Source organism: Echiichthys vipera (genome assembly GCF_963691815.1).
Source record: "Echiichthys vipera genome assembly, chromosome: 17".
NCBI lineage: Eukaryota > Metazoa > Chordata > Actinopteri > Perciformes > Trachinidae > Echiichthys > Echiichthys vipera.
Genome location: NC_139842.1, coordinates 11625112 through 11652022, shown reverse-complemented (window position 1 = coordinate 11652022; position 26911 = coordinate 11625112). Strand labels below are relative to the sequence as shown.

The 26911-nt window shown below is 43.0% G+C and overlaps 1 protein-coding gene across 1 annotated transcript; it reads right to left on the bottom strand.

Annotated features, from left to right (window-relative positions):
* Positions 1-655: 655 nt before the first annotated feature.
* On the bottom strand, positions 656-26153 carry grid2ipa (glutamate receptor, ionotropic, delta 2 (Grid2) interacting protein, a; the record flags this gene model as incomplete). Its single annotated transcript, XM_083930650.1, has 23 exons — positions 656-736; positions 2367-2531; positions 2608-2726; positions 2822-2951; positions 3060-3146; positions 3425-3580; positions 3700-3896; positions 4010-4099; positions 4567-4654; positions 4749-7169; positions 8191-8522; positions 9410-9557; positions 9686-9792; positions 10181-10342; positions 10545-10696; positions 11716-12012; positions 12438-12503; positions 12724-12813; positions 13565-13840; positions 23300-23454; positions 23545-23877; positions 24373-24626; positions 26072-26153. The coding sequence occupies 23 exons, from the start codon at positions 26151-26153 to the stop codon at positions 656-658; spliced, it is 5988 nt and encodes a 1995-aa protein (XP_083786776.1).
* Positions 26154-26911: the final 758 nt, after the last annotated feature.

The following is a 26911-nucleotide window of genomic DNA, read 5'->3' as shown; positions in this document are numbered from 1 at the left end:
GAGAATGTGAATGCATTTTAATTAAATCTCTATTTCAGGATAAAATTATCTAAATCTATGTCTTATTCATGGATATACAACAGCTTAAACCGTAGAAATGTAATAGCATGGGTATACTCAGGCTTAGACAAAGAAAACTTCAACTACAGCATGTTACTGAGTAACTGTCTTTCAAATAGCAGAGATAACTTCACGGCCAAAAAAGTTGTTTTCTATGTAGCAGTCTTAGTCAGTAAAGTTTTAGACTTGAACAATAACTCAGTACATACACAGAATACTATACCACTGGTATAAAGCTAAATTGTCCATCTTTGATGCAAAAGACATTTATTTTTGCCTCATGTCAGCCTTCATTTGACCAATAACACATTAAAACCATGTTCTTTGCTCAAAATAGTGCATTGAGTGGTGTGTGTGTGTGTGTGTGTGTGTGTGTGTGTGTGTGTGTGTGTGTGTGTGTGTGTGTGTGTGTGTGTGTGTGTGTGTGTGTGTGTGTGTGTGTGTGTGTGTGTGTGTGTGTGTGTGTGTGTGTGTGTGTGTGTGTGTGTGTGTGTGTGTGTTTGTTTGTGCATGTATATATAGAATACAGATGTGTCTGTGTACATGTGTATGTACTGTATTAACTATGTAGTCATCTCCATGTGTGTGACGTGTGTTACCAGGCCAATGGGGAGGCCAGTCGTGGACTTCTGGGGCTCTTCCGGTTTTCTGCAGCTTGCTGATCATTGAGAGCCCTCTGTGGTAAAAAAACAACAGGGTTTATAAGCTCACATCAATCTTATGACTTTGTTTTTGTGGAATATGTTGTCATGTTGTATAATAAGAATTTGAGCCCTGAAATTACCTTTACAATAAATCTGATCTTGAAAGTGACCAAGTGTAATTCCGGCGCAAAATCATCCCATGGTCTTTTTCGGCACTTACATACATCAAATAAGCTATTGAGACAGTTTTTCTGTGTAAAAACTATTTTAATCGAGAAATCCTGGAGAGTCGCTAATAGCCGGACACTGATTAGCTCGTGGCATTAAGGTGAAGGCATTAAAACGGCTTTTTAACCCCTAATATTGCTCAAAATAACACCAAACCTCTGCAGCATGATAAGAGTCCCTACACATAAAATAAAGCCCCAATGGGCTCTTTCCTTTTGGATTGCATTTGGTAATCAACTTGAATGGACTTAACTACGAGAAGAGCTGGTACCGGGGCCAGTTGGTGAGTCTTTCAAAACCCTCTTTTAATAAACTCCGGGTTTGCGAACTACTTTGTTGGTGCTTTGTTTTATGTGTAGAGAGTCTTATCATGCTACTGCAGAGGTTTGGTGTTATTTTGAGCAGTATTAGTGGTTAAAAAAGACGTTTTATTGCCCTCACCGTACTGCCCCAAGCTAATCAGTGTTAGCCACAACCGGCTGTTAGTGACTTTCACAGATTTCTTTTGTGCCGGAATTACACTTTAAAGGTCCAATATTATGCTAATTTTCAGACTCACACTTGCATTTTGGGCTTCTACAGAACATTTTTGCTTTGTCTGAATATACCAGTATTGAACCTCTGTCTGTCTCTTTAAGCCCCCCTTTCAAAAAAGCCCAGTCAGCTCTGATTGGTCAGTGTTTCCGGGTCTTACGCATCTGTACCCTCAGCATCTCTGCATCGTCACCGCAGCCGGGGAATGACAGTAACTGCACTTTCTACATATATATGGTATAGATGTGAAATCACAACTATACAGAAGTCCTGATGGCCCATTTAAAGTCTGCCTGCTTTATAATCATACAACATGGAAATCTTACTTTTTACAATATGGTATCTTTAAAATTACTTTCAACAATTTCTGCTTGTAAAAAACTCAATGTGAATTGCATAAATCTGAATGTGATGCTTATATTGAGCTGAACTAAAAATAAATATATAATTTCCAAATTTGTTTTTGAAAATTCTTTATCCCGAACAGGGCCGTTAGGCTGCAGCACAGTACTGAATACTCAACGTATTGATCCTGCTACTGTGTGTATCTCATTAATGATGTAGCACCATAGCCTGTCAGACTTTCTCTCTACATCTTTGATGAAATGCAGACTGTGCTCATTACTAAAATCACTGCATGGGCCTTTCCAAAAACAAAATATTGGCAGAGTAGAAAATCTAGGAAGTAATGAGGTATTCATAAGGGATGTTTATCTGCAATCATTTAAGTTGTGCACCAGGAGCTCAAGTGTTTTTCAAACCATTATGTTAAATAGTTTGGAAACAACTACAGAGAGAGAGAGAGTAACATGCATATAGTTTTGACTGTAACACTGTAGAGGTAGGACAGGACAGCAGGAATTATTTTAATAAATGAATGCGTGATTCTTTCTTGCTTACCTCAAATTTGCCCATGAACTCAGCAAAGATACCAAAGAAGGCCTCAGTGATTGTGGATTTGCTGTCTTCTCCAAAGTAAGAGGCAGTTTTGCTGAATTCCTCCAAAGCTCTCTGTTGCAGGGACTCCAGAGACTGGACAGCTGGATGACTGTTTTCCAGGAAGTTCTACAAACACTGGAGTCAAGGGCCACGAAAGTTGTTTCTTTTCATCAACCTACTTTGGCACTTTTGTGAAGGATACACTCATGACAACAGTAAAGCGGTCCTCAGCAGTTGTAGGCATCTTCTGACAGGCTGAGCGAATGTCCTGGATGGTTGTCTGAAGGTCATTCAGATCTGAAGTGATAGTCCTCTGGTTTACTACAGACACATAGATGGAGAAGGAAAGTACGCTTAAAACCAGTGACAAACATTCATGGTGCTATGGTGCAGAGGTCATGGGAAAATATGTCTACCTTTGGATGCAAGGGGAACCATGGTTAAATCTTTGGAAAAATCCAACACATCAGGGAAGTGGTGACATAACGACTTGACCAGAATATGTAGAAATGTCGACTTCCCATCCACTGTTTTAGTTGTGCTCAACTGCAGAGGACACACTGAAGTTACTCACTTTATGAGCATAATATGATGTGCAAGAAACCAAAGACATTTATTCACAGTGATTTAAATACAGATTAGTGTATGATGCACCTCTGTAAGGAAGTTGATCTTGAAGCCTGTGGTCTTGTTGGTTTTAGGCTGACTGTTATTCAAGTAGTTCCCCATCGCCAACACAAACTAAACAAAGACAGAATGTGGCAAGCAGAACTGTAACACTCTAAAACAACTAATTTGTCTACAGATTTGTATTTGTTTCAATTGCAACATATTATTTTATTGCTCATATTTACTCATGGAAAACTGAGCATGCTTTTGTCAACACACTTTACTGTTTATCTGATAACACCATCTCCCACAATGCAGTTTATGTCATCATAATAGGAGCAGGTTGTTATTACATGAACAACAACACATGTTTTTTCCGTTTTAATGTACTTAACTGAAGAGCAGGCTACCTCTAGTATCTTAGCAAGCTTCTTGCTTGTCTTCAGTTCCATCGAAGCCTTGTAGAGACAATCGTACGCTCCCCTCAACTCCTCCGTCTTCTCCTGTAGAGAACACTTGAAGAGGAGGCTCTCCAGGCGGGTCTTGTACTCTGGTACTGATAACATCTGATGAAGAACACACACAACAAGCAAAAGAGGGATTGATGATAAAAACAAATAGCGAAAACAGACGCACGTAATCCACACAACCAACCCTCCCCGTCTACACCCTGCCAGGACTGTACCTGCAACACAAACTGGTCGGGCTCACTGAGTTTGCTGGGGTCCTGTCTGTAAGGTTCATACTTTTTGACCTCCTCTGCATCAGGAGCATACAGCAGCAGCTGTTTGATGTGGTCTGGCTCCAACCTATCGGCAACCATGTTCATCAGCACCCGACGCAGCTCACCAGGAGACAGCTTTAGGTGGGCTATCAGGATGGCTATAGGTTAAAAGGAAGATAAACAGAGATTCCTAATTCTGAGCCATAAATGAGCCCATGATCTGGGCTAGTGGCTAATGAAAATACATTATAATATACCATTTTATACTAACAGGCATTGTAGGCCTTCTTATGGGACAGGATTTCAACAACATCTTTCTTCTTGAGGGTTTCTGGCAGGAGGGATAGCTCTGGAACAGGTACTAAAAATGGGATTGGTGTTAGTAAAACACCCAGATGTTATGGTGGTACATAGTAGAAAACCGAGAGTTAAGTGGTAATCAAGACTGTGTACATTTTTTATTTTTTTTGCAGCAACATTATAGCAAATTACAAGGAGTACAAGTGCAGAATAAACTAAGATCCCCCAATTATGGCTAAAAATGAGAGAAATACAGATTTGATAAAAAAGAGCTGTGGATTCATGCGTTGTTGTTTTGTTTTTTTTGATCATGTGGACATATAATTCAGGGGTGAAATACTGTATTTTTAATCGCTAAATAATCACACTCCAGTGCAGAGAAAGTTACGAGTTAAGAAATAGTGATGCATGGTGTCATTCTTATTAAAATAGATGAGTCCAGAATTATTTACATGATTACATCTTATGATCTTCAGCTGGGCTTCCATTTAAAGCACCGCAGATATGCACACAGCCACTTGTACTCACTGGAGCTCTTCTGTGTCCCAAAGTGCAGCTCCAGATCCAGATACTTCACCATGTCATGCAGTTTGTCATAGTCAGAATTTGCTCCCAACTACAGGAGACAAAAATGGTGCATTACAATTTCATTCTTGTTGGATTAGCTTGCATTTGGAATTCTCCCCATGTCCAAACCCCACAAAGCTCACCTGTCCCCATATAGTTCCCTCTGAGTTTTCCACTTGCTCCCAGCGCAACCTCTTCACACTCATGTGGTTGGAGTCCATCCTGGGGAGCGAAGGTCTGGGTAAGGGTGGAGGGGAGCAGGGTGGAGGTAGGGGTGGTGGTGGAGGAGGCTCCAGGTGCTCTGAAGGGTCAGATAAGGAGTGGGGGAGAGACTGGGGCTGGCCCTGGCCATGGGATTGCTTTTGGTGGGACTGGGTTTGGGACTGATGTTGCGACTGTAGCATGTGATGTGAGGGCTGGGACTGTGGACGGGGGGCTTGAGTGGAGGGCTGGACTTGATGCTTGGATTGGTGGTGTTGGGGCAGAGGCTGGAAAGTGGAGAGGGTGGGTTGGTGTGGCTGCAGCGGCTGAAAGGTGGAGAGAAGGGGCTGAGGCCTGTGAGGCTGCTGGGGAGGGTGGATGACGTGAATCTGGTGTTGGTAGTCCTGTGGAGGGGGCTGTGGGGTCATATGATGGATGTGGTGGATCTGAGGAGAGCTGGAGTGGTGGCGGGTCTGTTGGATAGAGTGGGGTCTTTGGGGAGAGGGTTTGGTGGGCTGGGGGTGATGGGTTTGGTGGATCTGTTGTTCTTGGTGTCTCCCTTGCGGTGAGACCTGGGTCTGATGATAACCTTTAAGACTTCTCCGACTCTGATGGGAGTGGCTGTCCCGGTTCAGCTGAACAGGGAAGCAGGCAGGCTCCTGCTGGGCTTCATGCAGAAGCTCTGTGGAGGAGTGATGGGGCTTAATTTGGTGCAACTGGTGGGCTTGATGGAGCAGCTCTGTGGAGGAGTGGTGGGCCTGGGGTCTATGCATTTCATGGAGCAGCTCAGTGGAGGAGTGGTGTAGCTGTCCCCGATGCATCTGATGGGCTTGATGGAGAAGTTCGGTCGACGAGTGATGGGGCTGCATTTGCTGCATCTGGGGACCTTGGTGCAGAACCTCCGTTGAGGAATGATGGGCCTTTGTTTTGTGCACTTGGTGGAGCATTTCTGAAGACGAGAAGTGGGCATGGGCTTGCTGTATCTCCTGGAGCATCTCAGCAGATGAATGGTGGGCCTGGGATTGTTGCAACTGATGGAGCATCTCGGCAGAGGAATGGTGGGCCTGGGATTGTTGCAACTGATGGAGCATCTCCGCAGAGGAATGATGGGCTGGGGCTTGGTGCATTTGGTGGAGCATCTCCGCAGAGGAATGGTGGGCCTGGGGTCTCATGCCCTTATGGCTTTGGTAGATGCCCTCAGTGTATTGACCTCGTTGGCTGGGGTGGGCTGTTGGTTGGGGCGGTGGCTGGTGCGGAGGTGGGGCTGAACGGGACAGACGGCGGTGGTGATGACTCTGGTGGGCCTGTTGCTGCTGTGCTTGGCGCATCATATACAGAGGATGGTTAACATGGTGATGGGTGGAGTCTGGAGAGGGGAGTGGCGGTAAGGACTGGTGGAGTTGTTGGAGAGGCAGGGGTGAGTGGGCTTTCTGCTGCGTTGGCTGGTTAGGCATCGAGTGGTGGCTCTGGTAGATCTGTTGCTCTTGATATGCTTGTTGCTCCTCGTAGGCCTGCTGCTCTTCATAAGCTTTTTGCTCCTGGTAGGCTTGACGCTGTTCGTATGCTTTTTGTTCTTGGTAGGCTTGGCGCTGTTCATATGCTTGTCTTTCTTTGTAGGTCTGTTGCTCCTGGTACATCTGTTGCTCTTCAAAGGCTTTTTGCTCCTCATACGCTTTCTGCTCTTCATAAGCCTGTCTCTCCTTGAAGATTTTCTCCTGATAGGCCTGTTGTTCCTTATAAGCCTGCTGTTCTTGGAACAGTTGCTGTTCTTCAAAGGCTTTCTGCTCCTCATACGCCTGCCTCTCCTTATAGGCCTGTTGCTCCTCATAGGCTTGTCTTTCCTGGTAGACTTGTTGCTCTTGGTAGGCTTTTAGTTCTTGTATGGTAGCGTGGACCTGAAGGTCCTCTCTTGTGGGCATCACTTTATGTAAGGAGAGCCTTTTAGGTGGTGGATTACTACGGGGTGGAGGTGGGGGCGGGGGGCCAGATTTCCGGCGGATGGGCACATATGTTCTTGGGGACTGTTCAGGGGTGTAGCTCACCTGCTGCTGCTGCTGCTGCTGCTGTTGTTGTTGGTGGTGCTGAGATTGAGTCTGTGCAGCTGCAGGAGGGGTAGGGGGAGGTGGCAGGTCATTGAACTGAACAGGCGGTGGAGGCGGAGGGGTCATCGGGGGCGGAGGGATGTGGTCGGAGGAGGAAGAGTAGGTGAGGGAGGAGGCATTCTCTTCTCCACTGCTGCTTTGAACATCACTCGGGCTACTGAGCTCTGGGGGCACAAATCCTCCATTTTCATCTTCGTCCACCCCCAACTCATCTTCATTATCCTCATCTTCCTCATCTGGGAAGCCCATCTGCACAATATCCTGGTATTAACACCAATTACACTTCATTAGACCTTTAATTTCAAAGTGGTACTTGTAACTACAACTACTACTACAACAGAAGGGATTTTTTTTAGCGTCAACCCTTAAAATACATATGATTGTCTTTTAAAACTGGACAGGTTCTACAGGATCACCTGGCTATATGTCTTTGCAAGTACAAATATGGTTACAATAGGGTTTTTTGACATATCCTTGTCCTACCCTTGAAGTTCCCTCTGTATAGGCTCATCAAAAGTAGTGTAGTTTTCGTTCAGTTGTTATGTGTTTAACTGGCTGATGACAGCAGTTTTTAAAGGGATGTTTTACATGTTGATGGTGGGCCTGCTCTTTTGTTTACATTTGGATGACAGATTGTTTTTTTAATGATATTCTGGAAGTCAAAGTAATGGAGCACAAAACTGAAATACTATACAGGACAACATACTGTGGAAAAAACATGTTGGGTGTGAGGCCATTTGTATTGCAATTTATTCTCAAAGTTGATTTTTATTCTAAATCTTGGGTTTCACTTTGCCACTTATTTTGCAGTTTGGAGAGTATGTCCTGTACCCGTTCTGTCTGTGTATGTGTGTCAAGGGGTCTGTCCTATTTCAAGGCTAACACACCGTAGGGAATCAGTGTACCATGCAGAATTAATCCGCTAACGCCAGAAGAGATCATTATATTTTCACAAGAATATTATAGCTTATATACGACCCTTCCGCCGCCAGGATATTTTATTTTATTTACATCCATTTTCATTTTTAACAGGCTGCCTGAGGCTTCTCTACTGTTTTAGATTTTCTTTTGTGGAGCAGTAATAAAATAATAAGTAAGGTGCAGTATGTGCAAGTAAAAAATTAGTAATTCAGGTTGTTATACTGATAACTGATAACATCTGAATATGTGCACGTTTGTGTTTAATCTTATCTTAACGTCAATAGTAGTCAAATTATCAGGTAATGCTTTTGCAATTTCACCTCATAATGAGTTTTCAGACTTCATGTGACAGTGACTTTACCTCCTCATAGTCATTCTCCGGAGTCAGGAAATCATCGATGAGGGCCACCCTCTGCCCCAGCTGCTCGCTCAGTGCATCCAGAAAGCGATCTGTGTCTTCTGAACGTGGTGGTTTGGAGAAGGTGTAACGTCGCTTGTTGTTGCGGTGAGCTGGGGGGCTAGACGGGTAGTCGGTGGGCTCTGGGGGTGATGGAGGGGGGCTGTCCAGGCTGATGTAGGGGTTGGACTCACCACTGGTCTGACTCGTCAGCCCTGAGGAATAGAACTGGGACTGAGGGGGGCTGGGGAGAGGCTCTGGCCAGGATGTAGGGGGTGGAGGGCCTTTACGGCTACCTGAGATAAGGACGGTAAATACAGTGTACAGTTATAATGATGGAGAAATCATGTAAAGCTTCATGTAAAGTGCAATGTTTCTTTACTCTCTATGTACATTCCCCTCTAGAAAATCTGTAGGAAATTCCTCACCACCCCATTCAATCTAAAACAGTGCCCTGTGTTTCATAAAGTAAATGTAACACATTGTTGCTGTGCATTGCAAGACGCTTTCCCTCTTCAATGGAAAATATGAAAAATTCTGCATTTGGAGAAAGTTCTCGCACAAAAGGTAATTGGAACACGTCTCCCTGAGGAGCTAACCATCGCAGAAAACACAGTTTTGATTGAAGGGGGTCTTCAAATGTGTGTTTTCTAGTTCCACTTCCACCATCACCATATCCTGAAGATTGAGGATATGTGCAGCCTGCAACCTGATCAGTTGTCTTGTAGTAAGACAAGTCATAGGCAAAACCAAGTCAAAGATGGCAACATGTTAAATTCAAAAATACTTTGTATCAAGGTGTATGATGCCAGCTCTGAACCTCCCTACACAGGTCTTCACGGACAAACTAAACAGGAACTTAGTAACAAATCCAGGCTGAGAAAAGCAATGGATTGTTTCAGGAGATCTCTGCTCTATTTTGATGTACATGAAATCACAAAAATCATATCAATCTAAAATTCAAGGATATTCAGTCAGAACTGGGTTGACTACCATGGGATTTATTTAAAAAAAAGAATTCTGCCCTGCAGTGCCTCTTTTTTTTTTTTTTTTAACATTTTGTAATCCTCCCTCTCTGACACTAAAGACACTCATATACACAACATGTGGATGGTAGTCATTTTATATAGCCAGATAAATTCCAGCTGCTATGGCATAAGTGTAATTTAATGTTTTCAGCTACCTGTGTTTGCATGCATTGTAGGGGAGGCTGTGCGCGAGGGAGGCTCCAGATCCAGCAAACTCTCGGGGCCCGGAGGAGGACGACTCTTCAGAGACTTGGACCTCTTGCTTGAATACATGTTCTCCAGTTCAGCGTACACTGCTGACAGCTTGTGTGGTGGGAATGTACAAAGAAACCAGAGTGAGAGTTGTCCTAATCATGAGGTGAATGATGAGTCCTACGTTAATATTTTGTATCTCCCTCTCTTGTATTTCCCGTGAGGATGTTGGTACGTACATTGGTGAGATTGTTCGGCGTCTCAGGAAGGGAAGTACCATCTCCTGACTGTCTCTCTCCTGGAGCCAACCTCATCCCTGTCTCCAGCATTGTCTCTGCACGGAAACCTATGACAATCATGTAGCTGGGTTAGCTCTGGCCCATATATGGTTGCCAGATTTGGGCAGATTTTTAGGATGTTAGTTTGGGCTGATTTGGGACAATTGGCTGCAGTTAGAACAGGCACTCTTGAAGGAGCAACCAAACAAGCGAATTATGCTACATGGAAAGTATATAAAATCAGAAAAGTCAGTATGTACTGAACAAGTATGAGTCACACTGGCCCATGAAACAAAAGCAAACAGATTCTACCAAAAAATAATAAAGACACACTAGGAGGATAGTGTGAATTCTGAAAATACTAACAGTGATAGTTTTAGGAATACAGGGTGTCCTGTGGTGTCCTGAAGTGTTACTGTTGTTATGGGTGATAATGAAGATAATGAAGTTCTATACCCATGCCCAAGTGTGTGCCAATGACCAGGTCATCAGAGCTACGTCCCCTCACACTGCTCCTGTACGTGGTCCCTGTCACCCTCATGGAGCTGCTACGTCGGTGGGGCTCAGGGGCAGCCTCGGGCTCTGGAGGAGGGGGAGGAGGAGGTGGTGGTGGCGGAACTGGAACACACACACATATTGGCAATGCAGAGGAAGAGGCAAAGGTGTATGAAGGGCTGCAGCACCTGAGTTGATTGCACTTTATTGAGCCAGAGAATTAAAGATCCCCATGACAGCGTCTATCTCACACATGCAAACCTCCTACAAACACATAAAGACCTCAAAAGGCACATACATCAAAAGAACAGATGTGTGCACGCACCTGGTGCTTTGTATCCAAGAAAGCGTGAGATTTTGCTCTGGCAGTGCTCCTGTTCCTCATATGTCAGCAGCTGGTAAACAAACTGCCAGATCACCTGTTTGGCTGGAGTATCCAGCACCGGGAACACATCCACGATCAGAGTGTCAACATTCCTGTTGCCATGAAAACACAGGCAAGGTGACAGAGATCGCCTGACTGCCCAATCAGAGGTCAGAAGTTGAGGGTATTATCACCCATGTATGCAGAAAACTAGAATAAAACTAACGAGGCACTTTTTTACACACAAAGGCACGTATACTCATCACTTCATCACAAGGTCTGTTACTAAGTCGGTGAAACCATAGAAATAGAACATTACATTACAATTCATTTAGCTGGCACTTTTAGCGATATCCAATACGGACACTGAACTGTTTCCGTTCTCATTTGACTAGTTCGAAAGAAAAATGGTTCTCAGTACTGCGCATTCACAATAGAAATATAATGAGTTAGCCTGCTCTAATGCTCACAGTTCTTTGCAAAGGCAATGGTACATAAAAAAAAAGCTGCTGCTCTAACCGTCCTACAATATTGACTTGAATGGAACTCTATTCTAATTCTATTTCTATAGTGAAGACAGTTGTGTCATGTTGTCTGTGGCTCAAGGTTAAAAAAAACTATTTACAACAGAAAGCCTTACAATCTTTGAAATGCATTCATTAAGCGCGGAGGGTCTGATGACATGTCTCTCATGGTTGCATTTTGGGAAATGCAGGATATAGATCCAGTGTTTTGGAGCTTGACCCATAATGTTTAATCTCTCTTCAGTCTTTTTTAAATTCCCCAAACTTATCATCTAAATCACTGGATTTAGATGATAAGTTGTGATCATACATTTACAAACATAATTCATTTTCCTGAATTTGTGACTGCCTATAAATATTTGGATTATTCTCATTGGAGCCAATTTGGTTTACTGCGCCCTGTGCTAAATTATATATATACCGTATATATACCCTTTATATATATATATCGTATAATATACCAATTATAGAGTAGTATAAAAACACATAACAGTGACAACAGTACAAAAATATAAACATGTTCACATCCATCATTTGACTTTCTCTTTCTCTCTCTCACCCCACTCCGCCTTCTCTTCTCCAAGTTGTTTTCCCTACCCGTTGCTTACCTGTGCTGGAAGAAGTTCTCCAGAGCCTTGCAGATGGTGTACCTCTCCTGGATGGTCAGCAGGTGCTCAAGTTGCTGTCCGAAGGTGCGGCCATGAACCCGGATACTGGGCGGCAGAATCTCTGCCACCCACTGCAGGGAACTGAACACAGGGGAGCGGGCACGCTCTGTGGGAATGCCGCCCCCTGCAAGGTCCTGCTCTGATAGGGTGAAAGTAGGTGGACCCTCCTCCACCACCAAAGTGGGCATCGCACCACTGCCCTGGAGCATGGACACCACCTTTTCATGGGAGGAGGTCCTACAGGCAGACACATGGTACATATGGAAACACATGCACACTCACACTGTAATAGCATTTTAACTGCATGTGGCAATTTTTTTAAAGAAGCTCAAAATCCCACAATTGAAATGAAACAGTGCATGTACTGGTGTATAAAGACGTTTTATATTCTCCACAGAGCTTCTTTGTCATCGTTTGTCTTTTAACTAAAGCTATTTTCAGGAAACTGTTGTTTTTTTCCACCAAATCCATCTGACATGAGATTTCCATTCCTCCAACAACTAAACAACAAAACATCTTCCACAGGGGAAGAGTATTACCATATTTATGTTTACCTGCAAATATAATCCCTTTCGATTTAATTCTATTTATGAACTGCATGGTTTTGTGTAGAGCTTGGGCACAAATTTGCAAAGAAAAGTTAATGCGAGTGACAATTCAACCTCATGTCCAGTCCATTGAGAAACAGGATGCGGTCTCCTGGTTTTAGACCTGCCTTGTCTGCTGGGCTGCCTGCAGAACAGAAAATGAGTAAGAGACTTACAGTTTGATTTATTCTCATTAGATTTCGAAGATTTAAAAAGAAAACCACTTAAAGTTAAGTTAAATATAATAAGAGTGTTATTACAGTGTAATGACCAAAAGTACTCATCTAAAAGAGATTAATCATTTACAAATACACACAAATTTATAATTATAATTATAATGAACTAACACATTTTTTTTTACTTACCAGGGATAACAGAGTCGATCCACACTGGAGCATGGCCTCGAAGAGTGAAGCCAAAGCTCGTGTTACCCTTACACACTCTCACTGTCCTGAAAAGACAAAGTTGAGCTTCGATTAATGGCACAACTGAGCAATAAACAGAAGGCCTATGAATTAAGGAGAATAAACACTAAATTTGTGTGGTTAATATATATAAAATGTTTCCTAGAATGAAATAATGCATGGGTTACCAACCTTGTTAGACTAAATAAATATGACATAATGCACACAAACTTAAATAAGGGTGGTAGAATTTCGTTAATCACTAAAGGTCATGGTACACAGTGTTGGGCTGTGATCTGTTAAAAAGGTTATTTGCAATGACACAATTATTACAGTTTAATCTAGAGCCAAACTGGCCAACATATTCTACTTTAAATTCCCATCCTGAATGAGCGACCCCACTTAAATATGGACAATAAATGCTGCAAAACGTCCTCATAAACCAGAGTCATAGAAGAGATTAGATTATTCCTGTAATCTAAGGAGATTGTGATAGGATGTTTGTGATCATGTTGTTTAGTTTATGCTAAACATTCTTTAAACCTGATAAATGTGAGTTATTTTTTTCAATCTAGGCAGATAATAAACTGTTTTCGATTTATAAAGACACAACAGGAAACAACATTACGGCAGATGCAAGAGAACAACAGTCGTGTCTGTAGGTTTATAGGTAGGTTTATGTTTCAACAACTAACAGTCTATATGGGACTCCTGATGATAAAAGGCCAAAACAAAGAGAAGACAGAATGAGCAAAGAAAAGACAAATAAAAATCTGTATTATACCACTTAATACAGACCTGCAGTTGGTGGTGGTGCCACTGGAGTGCCCAGCTATGAGTGAGGTGGTCTTGCGCATGCCGCGGGCAGGGGGGACCACGCCTTCCTCTGCGTGGGTGCGTGGCACTGAACTTGCACGGGTGGAGACCAGCAGGCGCTCGGGGTGATCCTCGCTCCGGCTACGGCGAAGGTGGCTACGGCTAGGGTCGCTGAAGCTCCTCCCTTTGAGCCGGCTCATCAGGCTCTGGGAAACCACCTCGTCAAAACGCTCTCGATGCTTCTTGGGAATGAAGATCCTGGCAAACATTGTGGGGTTATCAATCACAAACTCAGAAAAAGGATTTACTGGAGAGCTTCATACCACCAAAATTGCATCAAAAGCAGCATTAAAGTCAAATCCCCCCTTAATTCTTTTTTCTGATCTCTCAGCATCCATCGTCCAAAGTATCCCAAAAGAAGGGATTCTTGTTCCGACTACATATTCTTCCAGCTGCAGGATCCACTTAATTGGTTAAAAAATAGTTCAGTCCATATCGTCTCAGGGGATGGCTGAGACAGGTAGAAGGGATTGGTCCAATATTAGTTTGTGTGTGTGTGTGTGTGTGAGAGAGAGAGAGATTGTGTGTGTGCATAAATGCATGTGTGAGAGAATAAAAGAGATTAGAGACAAGCTTTGTTTGTGTGGTCCTGTCACATTAGCAGCTGCAGGTAAAAGTGTTCGGTATCAGTGACGGCTCCCTGCTAATATGAGAAAAGGAGGAAGCTCAGAGCCAGAGCCACTTCTGAGGGGGAAAAAAATCCTCCTCTCCCCCTACCAGTGTTATTTTCCCCTCCCATAATCAACTCCCAATGCCTTTAGCCTCTTAAAAAGGAAAAAAAAAAACACCCTCGCTTACTTGCGTTGTGTACCCACTTTCCTCCAGTGTGTTTGGTGTGCCACACGCATGTACATGCATGTAGATGAAAAGAAAGTGTCCAGTCAAGAAAATTAAGATTGGAGAGACGACAAGGAACACTGACATCAAAGTTGTAAAGAAGACAGCTTGTATTTAAGCTGTCTTGATGTAAAAATTGCAATCGCTGCCTCTTCTATGACAGATTTCTCAGTGTGTATGAACAGTTCCATGGTCTTATAGAGAAAGAAGAATTTTCTCTCCGTTTCCTAAAAACCGATATTTACCATAGATGTTTTGTTCTGCTTTAAAAGTCTACTCCCATTAAACTCCCTTATAGCTGTGCTGTCTGCTGCGTGAGGTTTATATTAGGCCAATTATCTGTGAGGACAAGAAAGATACAAAGCAACAATAATGACCCAGAAATAGAAGAATCATTGTTGTGAAAAGTGTTGTAGGCTGCGATTTCCCTTTAAATATAGGACGCCTTCTCCCTTTTTCATTCTCTTTTATCTGATCGTTCTGCGTACACATATACAAGCAAACCTCCATCTCACACCCATGCACACACACCTCATTTGTCCCTTTTTCTATTTCGCATATCTTCCCTCCCATTCCGCCTACAAAATGATGCTGCCACACACAGCACAAGCCTCTCTCTATCTTTCTGTCTTCATCATTGATCTCCTGGGTACTTCCACTGTGCAGAGGAAAAAAAGAGTGCTTTGGGTTTTCAGAGTGCACCAGTTCCAGTGTGCATCGAGATACACAGCAAAACTCAAACTAGTGCTGTAGAGAATAAGACTCAGCAGTGCAGTTTGGGTTTCACAGCTGTCACAGTCCTTTTGCAGGTACATTTGGGGAACATTGTCAGGAGGCAAGGATTAGATGATTCGGTCGTTTAATAAAAATGCACAGTAAGTTTCGGGTTTGAATTAAGAGCTACATATCTACACAACTACACATCTTACAATCCAAAGATGATGGGAAGCAACCAGATATTCACCTCTGGAGTTTTCTTACCTAGACAAAAATCTGATTCACTAAAGTTCACAGGCACAGACTCAAAAAATAAAAATAAAAATACACCTGTAATTACAGCCATCTCTTACGCCGTGACATTGATCCAATAAAACCTGGGAAGAAATCCGTCCGTAGGTGTAACAAAGCACTGATTTATAAATTAGGTCATATAGACTAAACAGATGGAAATCCAAGTTGAACCGCTCCCAGCTAATCACAAATACAGCATGGGCTTGTCATACATAAAGATAATGAATTCCCTACAGTCACCATTTCAGTAATGCAAGTTACTAATAAGTCTCTTATTAAACATGTTTGGATTATTGCACCCATTTGTTATTTAACACCAGAAGTGGACAATGAAGTAGAGTATATTAATATATATATGCAGGTTTTCTGCTTTGCAATCCATGCGTCAAAGTCTTGTGTCAAGTTATAGCATGACACACTTGCAACTTATTTATGGCTGTATTTTGCAAGTGAAATTGTCCTTAACAGTATTAGGTCAATGGCACTGCAGCAGCGGTACAGTTTGTCCCTTCTACAATTTCTCCTTGTCCGACACCGCGTAGAGTCATAGTGCACATACATCTCAGTCACATAACGGGAAGTTAACTGCTGATTTACTCATAGCATGTAGATTTCTTGAGAGTCAACCCAAACACTGCGTATACCATAAGCAACTACATCTTTTAAACAACAGGCTATGAATTCAAATCAATCATCACATTAAAAGTCATAATTAAGCCACTCTTTAAGAAGCACAATCCGGATGCTTCTAATGCTAGTAACTGTAGCCTTAACTCAACACCCACTTGCAACATCTCCAACAGTTCAAATGTTTCATGTTCAAAAGTTTGTGATCTCACCGCTGCATTAAAATCTGTAAATCACACTTTTTAATTAGAAAGACTGGAAAATAAACTGGGAATCTGGCAATATGTTAATTTGTTTCAACCCTTTTGTTTCACCTCCAACTTAAACCCATCCTGCTGACTTCATCATTAGCATAATTATGATGATGATGATGATGATGATATACACTCATATCTGTCAGGCCTTGGATGAGCTTAGTTCTGTCAGTAAACTCTTAAAGGATGAATTCACAAATGGTTTGCAGTCGCAGTAATGATTTTACAGCGCAAACACTGATTGCAGTGGTCAAGTATAATGTGTGAAGTAACTGTATTGAATTAAGTATTTCAAACCTCTCTATGCTAATGAAATCAGGCATGATGCCAAAGTACTTTAAGCCCTGTTACTAAGACAACACCAATATAAACTAGAATTATCGCCTTGCTATTGTATGACTCATCCAACCAGTTAAGTTGCAGTTCACATCCGTGTCTGTCCAGACTCAAATGTAATGGATACAATTTGATGAGCTTTGGATATAAAAAGTCATCATATTCTCCTGTAAGACATTTGTGTGAAATGTGTTCATAATTAGTGTAGGAATTCTTGAGTTATGGCCAAAAATGCTTTTTGTGAGTGACCTTGAACTATGACCTCCAAAACTTAAGGTGTTCCTGAGATATCACGCTCATAAGAATGGGACAGACATGAGGTCACAGTGACCTTGACCTTTGACCTCCAAAATCTATTCAGTTCATCCTTGAGTCCAAGCAGACATTTGCGCCAATTTTGAAGAAAATCCCTCCAGGGGTTCCTGAAATATTATGTTCACAAGAATGGGACGGACGGACAACCTGAAAACATAATGCCTTCCGGCCACGGTTGTTGCTGAAGTGGATACATAATAAAGGCCAAGGGAAGTAGTGTATGTAGGTGACAGTGATTAAGTGCTGGGTGTGTTGATGCAGCAAAGTTTCAACACTTCCCTGGTGTGCTGAAATGTGCTCATCGGTGACATCAGGCTGCTCTGAAGTGCTATCTTGAGGGTGAGTTTTGCATAGCAAAGTAGAACTCAAGTTACAGACATAACACAACATTAATTAATACTACACTCAGTAATCTCAGCCCCTAGGTAAGCAGAGTGATTAACGAAGAAAGAGAGAGATGGAAGTTGGTGAAAGGAAGACAGAGAAGACATAGGCACTAAAATATGAGACAAGGAAAGAGAGAAAGTGGAGAACTAGAGCTCTTTCTAGGCCAGGGCATGTATTGAGAATGAAGCTAGTATGTGCTTACAGATGATGTAGGCCACAGAACTTTCCCAAACTCAACTCATACATCACCATGGTTGCTCAGACAAGGGGGGAACTAAACAGAATGGGGCCATTAATTGCATATTTCTAACAACCACATCTGTATTGATTCCCATGAACTTTATCACCATCACCTCCAACACATCTTTGTCATGTTCCGATCTCAGTCAAAGAATATTTCACTTATAAAATCTTGAAAAGCAGCCAAAACAAGTGAGCAGGAACTTCACAGATTTCCTCCATTTAAGTTGGATGTAGGCCTTGGGATGCCCTCAATTATAAGGAGGGCGAGATGAGTCTATTATTAGGCCTGAAGGAGGGGTGGATCAAGGACGCAGCACACGGAGGGATGAATGACAACTGTAATCAGCTGGAAAACTCATTGCAATGACCATAATTATCAGACCAATTTCTGATTAGCTGACAGCTGGCAGAGTAATGAACTTGCAAACACAAAGTATAGCTGTAGACACAGGGATTTTTTTTTTTTAAATCCTCAAAAAGCAAAATGAAAAGTGGTTATTTGGAGATGTAGAACTACCTTTGACTAAAATCTCACAGTTTTCTCATCATGCCATAATCAGATACAGGGGTAGTGTAGGGTTTCATATTTATACATGCTGACAGAAAGTGTAAAAAAAAAAAAAGCATCAATACAAACTTGATAAACACAAAAGTTGGACAACTTCAGATACAAGTCCACACAAACAACACAGAGCACAGTGAACACTGTGGAGATCAAAGGAAAAGTGCCATACCGAAAGCGTCTGGAAAGACTCCTATCCCTTCCCATGGCTCTTCGGGGCTTTGAGGAAGTGCCTGGGCTCAGTTAAGTTAATGCAAATGCTTCTCCTCTATCTCGGTGAGTCCTCATCTAGTTTGAGCAAACAAACTCTCCCAGACAAAGGGGAAGAAGGGAAAGATGAGAAAAAAGGCAGATGTCCTGAATCTCAAAAGCACTTGCTGCAGGCTCGGAAAGCAGCCAGAGAAAGAAAGAGAGAGAATGAAACAGAGGTAGGGAGCAAACTGTAAGTGCTGTGTTTCTCGTCCCGCCACTCCTCCAAAACATCCTCAGGTAGCATCATCAGCTGTTCTCCAACTTCAAGTTTGGGGCAACACTCTTTCTTTGCTCCCATCTTTTGTCCCCTTCTTCCTCCAAAGAAGGCAGGTTCAAGCCGGGTCACTGCAGAGTAGACTTCTTGGTCACGGTTAAGGCATAGTCCTCGTCACTGAGGCATCCATCATTTTGCAGTAAGAGGTAGTAAGTGACAAATCTTCTCTTCCTTCGGTGGAGGAGGAAGGAAATAATGAGATGAACAGAGGAGTGAGGAGGGAGAGAGGAGAGAAGTGGAGAATAGAGGAGAGCCCCAGTGGATTTCATAGGCAGGTCAGCACAATGGCTGTGTGTGTGTGTGTGTGTGTGTGTGTGTGTGTGTGTGTGTGTGTGTGTGTGTGTGTGTGTGTGTGTGTGTGTGTGTGTGTGTGTGTGTGTGTGTGTGTGTGTGTGTGTGTGTGTGTGTGTGTGTGTGTGTGTGTGTGTGTGTGTGTTTGAACCAATAATGTGCATTAGGGAACACACAGAAACTTTGACAGTCATGTTGGAACGACTATGACAACATCTGTCCAAATGTCTCCGAACGCTTAGCGCTACACACGACTTGAATGATTCAAAAAATATTGGTTTAAGACACAAGCATGCTCTATTCAAATAATAATGCTAATTAAAGAACAATCTGCACTGCATTCTGGGTTTAAAATGCACTAGTCTAATTAATTCATATCTTTGAAGTCTATATACAGATAGAATATCAAACAAAAGGCTTTCAGTTCACTATAATTACATTCAATTACCATAACACTACAGAACTGTGTGAACAAAAGAGCAAATAGATGTTCCAAGATTGACTCTAATGACACTCCAAATACATAATCCTTTGCATAACTTTCAAGTGTTCAAGCACTTGCTAACCCCTGTGTTTCAGAGCCAAAGAGTTGACACTGGCAAATGTATCAGAAACCAAAGAGAGAATTTATTAAAAGAAGTAGGCTGCTTAAAAATAGAACACATCCTGTGGGAGGGCGAGGCAAATTGGCGAGGGGACAGAGGCAGACTGAGCGTAGCGTGGCCCAGCCGGTCAAGTTTTACAAGGCAGCACACACTTCGTAAGCTGTTAAGCACACCTCATATCCATGCCCTCTAATTATCAGAATACGGTGACGGTGTGAGGAGAGTTTTCGTGTGTGTGTGTGTGTGTGTGTGTGTGTGTGTTTGTGTGTGTCTTTCAGGATGTGACAGTGATTGAGGGAGAGGGGAAAAGGGGGTATAAGACAGGCAGCATATACAAAAGGGAGATTCGGCTTCAGCGGCAGACACATTGATTCTCCACGTCTCAAACAACCCTGGCACCCAGCTCATGACTAACAATCTCTGTTTTTTTAATCTCTTAGTCAACGACCACAATTGCCGCTGGAAGGTTACACGCACAACTGTTCGAATCACTGTGATAAGGAGCTATAGGGCAGTAAATTAGAGAACAAAGAAAATTGAGGAAGCAGAATCTCAATCTGTATCTTTTAGTGTGTAAGTATGCTAATATTTTCTAATTAGCACTGAACAGCCGAGGCTGATGGGCTTGTCATTAGCTTTGCAGTTACAAAACAAATCATTGGACAAATAAAAAAAAAATATGGACCTGATGATGGTGTTATGGGAAGAGTTAAGTTATTACCAAAGCTATTCTGATTCATCATGTGGAAGGGAATCTGAACGAGTTTACCAATTTTCATTGCAGTCTTAAAGTTTTCAAGACATTTCACTGAAAGCCACAAATGTCAACCTCATAGTGGCGTTAGTGGGAAAACTCAGGGAATCTTCAAATTCATTAGGATCCATCCTTTGGGCACAATGGATATCTGTACCAAACTGCATGGCAACCCATCCAATAGATAATGAGACATTTAAGAACATTTCTTCAAGAACAGATAACTTCCGCATTACATTTCTTCCCCAGATGCCTGGGATGCTCCATTGTCAGCAGCAGCAGCCATTTACACCAACACCGCCCTGAGGCACAGCACATGGACGACACAGAAGCAAAAACTCCCTTGGGCTCCTACCACAGAAACATGTTCATCAGATTCTGCAGTAAACATCAAGAGCTCCTCTAAAACCTGGAATATAAATAATATCTTTTAGCCGTTTTCACAGTGAGAGCTGCACAGCCGAAGTGGCATTAAAAGAACATGATGATGCACAAAATTACAGCGCAGATAATGATGACAGCGCAATGAAACATTGAAAATCAAAGTCTGTCAAGGTTATAGCACACCTGAACTTAATACACCAGGGTGGAATTATGGGTAAGTACAGTGATCTGAAATAGATTTATCTAAAGAGAGATTGAGGCTCTTATTGGGAGAGTTGACTAAACAGTCCTCTATGGATACAGCAGATGCATAATTAATAGGACTCCTGTGCAAAACAAATATTACAAAGCAATGCAGCTTTCTAAGGAAGGAAATGTGCTATCGAAGCTGTGATGCAGACAGCTGTGTCGGAGGAAACTGAGATGGCTGGACAACAGCATTGGTTTATAATGGAAGGAGAACAAATGACTCTCCAAAACCAGTCACTGGAAAAACAGAGTGCTAATTGATTGGTACGAGACTGCAATCACGATCAATCATAAATTATAAACAAACTTCATGACCAGTTACATGTTACAAAATCTGCAAATGTCCAAGGCCAAATTGTTTTTCAGTACTCACCTGAGGCAGCAATTCATAATTTCTCCCCACATAGAACTTCAGAGCAAGGACTGCACGCATGTGCGTGTGAGAAACAGTGCTGTGTGCACGCAGTCTGTTTTCATGTGTGCATATCTCCACCAGCAGCAGCAGACTGGCAGTAGCAGCTTAGAGCTGTATGCAGATGAGGGAATAAAGAGCATCCAGTGATGTGATCCACAAAAAAAAATGTGAGTGTATCAAAGAGTGCATCACAGCTGACAGGGAGAAATGGGAAAGAATGAGACCACCAGAGAGAAAGTCAAAGTGAGAGGAAAAGATACCTCTGCGTGCAGTATTGTGTTTTGGGTTTTGATTTTCCGTTCAATGCTGAGGCGGACGAAATGCAATATTCTGCTGTGAATTTCTAATCATACTCTTGTGTACTGTACCTGAGAGGGAAGAAACAGACAATTCACGCACCCAAGGGCAGCAGTCAAGCACGTGGAGTCAGGTGAGCTAGTCGTATGTGGTCTTTGCTCCCTCTCTGTGCCTCTATTGTTGTATAAAGGTTGTGCTGTGAAGTGAATCCTATAGCTGAACTGTTTAGTGTTAATTTAGATGTTTTTTTCCAGAGGAGACAATGACAGGACGGCACTGACGTCATTAAACACTGGCATCATTAAACACTGACTAACAAAATAAAAACTTTACCAAAATCTCTCTTTATTTTCAGCTCCTACCACCTTCTCTTCCCATCTCTAGTCACTCACTCTGTTTCTGTCACGTACGCACGCATGCACGCACGCACGCACGCACGCACGCACGCACGCACGCAAGCACACACACACACACACACACACACACACACACACACACACACACACACACACACACACACACACACACACACACACACACACACACACACACACACACACACACACACACACACACACACACACACACACACTGATAAAAAAGACAAAAAGGACATTTGTAACAGGACAAAAGCAAATTGAAAACTGTCTGTAGGTCACAGGACTAGAACCCTCCCTGGAGCACTTTTACAAGCACTCTCAAAAATAATCATTATGCTATAACAATGTACAACATACAGTAGCCACAGCATGATCTGCATGGGGATTTCAGTTGGCGTTGTTGAATATTAATAACCCCACTCCGCAAAATGGAATAAATTATGGATGGGATATTGATTTAGTGTTAAGTTTTTCTACATTCCCAAAAAGGTTAATCCATCATTGAGAAGCACAGTTTGGATTAGTTGGAACGTCTTGGGCTGTTTATCAACCATGCTCCTCTGTTTTTGTTAATATCTTACAGTTACGGTGTTCAAGCATTTATACGTGTTTTTATGGTTATCTCTTAAACAACCCAAAACAAAACAAACAAATGTAATTAGAGTTTTGATTATGTAGTCATTGGAGAGTAACTTCCCCTACAAATGAACATCTCAGCTACTTCCGAACAATCCATTCATCATCCATCATCTTCAACCACTTCGGGCAATTTAGAGTCATCAATTAACCTAACACGTCTTTGGACTGTGGGAGGAAGCCGGAGAACCGGGAGCACGGGGAGAACATGCAAACTCCACACAGATTCGAACAAGCACCCTCTTGCTGTGAGGCGACAGTGCTAACCACCACACCACCGTGCCACCCTACTGAAACAAGATGTAAAGCCACCACTGTAGCAGAATTTAATAACACACACTTGCAGACTTACAGAGAAGTCTGTGTTAGCGCGGGCTGGAGAAAGACTGTAAACAGTTTTAAGAAAAACTCTTTAATCTGACAAGGCTTCTTTGATCACAGCACGAGAAGGACTAAAAGACTGGTTAATCGGGCAGACTCTAAACAAGACACACACACACAACATGCACACAGATGTATGAAGTCTATCTGAACTACTGATGAGCTACCTGACGCTGTCAATCAGCTGCTGATGCTCCTCTGTGATCAAGATGTCGGGCAGGGCCTCGGCCAGACTCTCCACATCCCTCTCAGCGGCGTACTGCTTGAGCACCTCAAACAGCTGTTCCTTCACATCTGGCTCCTCTCCAAGCACTTCTTCCACCTCACGTGTAAATAAATGCACAGACATGAATTAATATCAAAAATAAAAATGCAGCAAACACAAAATTCACAAATTCTATTTCACACCCACTTTCTTATTGAACTCCATGGCTTTGTGTGCACGACTGTCCCTGATGCTGTCACCGCTCTGCGACAACACCCTCATGCTGCTGCTTAGTCGCTTGGGCCGCCGGGCCATGCTGAGCACACCCAGACGAAGAGGTCGACCCTGAGCCGCTTTGATCATGGCCGCTGCCGTTTCATGATGCTTCACCGGGATGCCGTTGACCTCCATGACGTAGTCCCCAGCCTTCAAACCATTGCGACCAGCCGGACCATTGGGCATGCAGTCCTCCACCATCAGAGGGCTGTCTCCAACGATGGTGAAGCCGAAACGGCCATCTGGGCCAGGAGTGATGTCAATCTGAGGGAGTGAAAAGTCTAGTTGCCACCTCAGTGCTGTCTTCACCACAATGTAATGTGTGTTTTAAAGGTCCCATATTAAGCTAATTTTCAAGTTATTGTACTTGAATTTTGGGTTTCTACTAAAACATGTTTACATGCTTTAATGTAACAAACAATTTTTCTGTTGAAATATATTATATATTATATTAGCTCTCTGTATGAAACGCTGAAAGTTTTAGCATCCGTCTTTGTAAGGCCCCACCTCCCAAAACAGCCCAGTCTGCTCTGATTGGTCATCTCTGTAACGGCCCAATAGCAGCTTTCTACCTATATAGTTGAATCTGAATACGGGCTGTGTGCATTTCTCTGTGGATTGAGAGTTTTTATATTTTCAGTATTTATATAGCACCTCGACCTGCTTTATATGCTTTATAGATTTTTTACTATATGGGACCTTTAAGTGTTTGTTCCTCAATTTAAAACACAAAATGTGGATTACTGGGTGTCAGCTGACCTGTTCGAGCCGTGACACCACTCCTATGCTGGGTGGCACCGTCTTGAGGGTCTGAGCCAGAGCGACCAGTGCCGGTGTGCTGAGGTTGGTCACGTCCTGGCCCTCGATGTCCACCACCTGGTCCCCGGGCTGCAGGCCAGCCAGGTAGGCACTGCTACCCTCCACCACGGACAGGATGTAGCTTGGCCCAGTGCCACCCAGTCGGAATCCAAACGCCTCGGGCCAGTTCTGATTGGTGGCTGGGAGGCCGAGATCTGGAGGATAGACAGGAGATAAAACTTAGAAAAGGCTAGTACATTAACAAGGCAGGAGCTTAGTGTCAAAGGGCATCCAGAACAGTGTGTTGACTTAGACTTTTATGGGTTTTTAATTGGGAGGTGAAATGTTTTTCTTTTTGTAGGATATGTACAGTATGTCATATTAGCATGTACGGACATTGCTAATCTGGTACAAGCTGCTCATACAGACAAGCAGGTTGTGAGCTGTGAAATGGAGGTCAAACGGTCCATTGGTTTAAATAGGGCATCTCAATAATAGAGCTGCTCGCTGTAGCAGCAGGTACATGGGTCTATGTAATTAAGCCACAGATATAAAGGGACACAAGTCATATGAAAAAGCATTTTTAGATTAAAACATTTGTTTTTCTGTAAATTGAATGACACTAAAAGGAGAGAATAGAGTGAAGGAGGTTATTTCTGATGGAGCTCACATGAATTTCTGGCCTTCCCCTGGTCACTGGCCTCATTCTACTGCAGCAGAACATGTCCCAAATGACTCACTTGACTTCATCCCCACTCATCTAACAGCCATCTAAATATGTCAGAGATACGTAGGACATTGTAGGGATCGGTCAGTCCCCTAAGATTTTTGACCAAAACCACTTCATACTCTAGATCACAAAACGAAAATCCACGACACTTGTGCCCGCCCTCTTGTCCTTTGTACTTTTTACATTTATATTATAAGGCTACTTACAATAAATATGGCAGAATTGGAAACTTCAAAGAATCCCATTACTGTGTAAAAGCAGAAAATACTTGAACATAAGTCATTTGATGAAACATGTTTGCCTCAACAGTCAAAACTCAAAGTCAAAACTGCCAATCCCATCAACGGAAATTTAAATTAGTCTCATCATATGACGAATGATGTAAGATATGTTACAAAACTGCAGATATGCGTGCAGTCATCCATCAAACAACACCAAAATGCTCTGCTTTTTTCTTTTTGGAACTGATCAGAGGAGTCAGGAACAATGAGACGGACGGAGAAAGACCAAATTAGAGACAGGAAGTAAGAAAAGTAACAAAACAAGTCTCTAAAAGACTTTGCAAAGAAATGTTGAATTGTCAGATCTGCTTCAATCAGATCTTACTGGAGCACAGGGCTACATATTCAGGGTGAGATGTGGCTCAGTGAATAAAACACAACAAATCCAAAGACTCACAAAAAGCCACCGAATGTGGTGTCAGCTTGCTGGGCAAACATCAAACTGCAGCTGATTATTGATCTAAAATAGAATGGGACATGGAGCTGGAACATATTTTCGCACCGAAGATGTCAAGACTTCTTCCTGTCATATTCTCCCCAGCCTGCGACCCAGTTACACAATGTCAGCTTTAGCTCTCCTCTTAATCTTACCTCAAGCAGCTGAAGCAGTTCATCGTGTAAACACAACCATTCAGAGAATGAGACTTACAGAAATCTTTGGATGCACTCCGGGTCCCAGACTTGCTCTGGCGCAGGGAGAAGCGGCCCTTTCTGCTTAGGAAACGCCTCATCCTCGCCCGGCTTGCGGCAGGGCACGTTCCAGCCAGCCTCCCTTCGCCCCCGGCCTGGAGGTTGATGCAGCCAAAGAGTGCCCTTGGACACCTTTGTGCTGCTCCTCACCTGAGCTCACTGCCTCCAAAAACCTCTCCACAGCTAGGCAACTCAAGTGTACCTAAAGGTCACATCTGCAGACTATCTGGGCCAATGCCTCCCCCTGTTTTAAGAGAACCAGCGATCTGCAGCTGAGGAGATGCAGGCCGGAAAAGAGGGGAGAGCTTCTGAAAGTCAGGCTCTCCATCCTGGGTGAGGCGGTCCAGCCTCAGCCTCAATTCGAACCCTATGGCTGAGCGATGATTAGAAAACTGGGACACACTCACTTGGTCTTGAAATGGTTCTTTGCAAGAAAAGGTACTGCGAAGCCCCATTTTTCTATAAATACCTTTCCCTCTCTCTCTCTCTCTCTCTCTCCTTCTCTCCCTCTCCCAGCCCCTCTCTCTGCCTTCCTCTTGATAGGGCTCTCTCAGAGGGCTGAGGAGTGACCCAGAAACCAGTGTGTGGCGTACCAGCCAGGGACACTTCTGATTATAGCGGCTGTGTTAACCTCAGCACTGGAGTGCCAGTTACAGAGATAAGTAGCCTGCAGAGATGCTCAAGGTTGGCCGCAATATTTTAGCTAAGTCAATCAGCTATGGTGAATTAAGCATAAGATTGCAAATACTAAAACAAAGTTGACATCATGACAGCCTTGTGGTGTGAACATGTGTCCCAG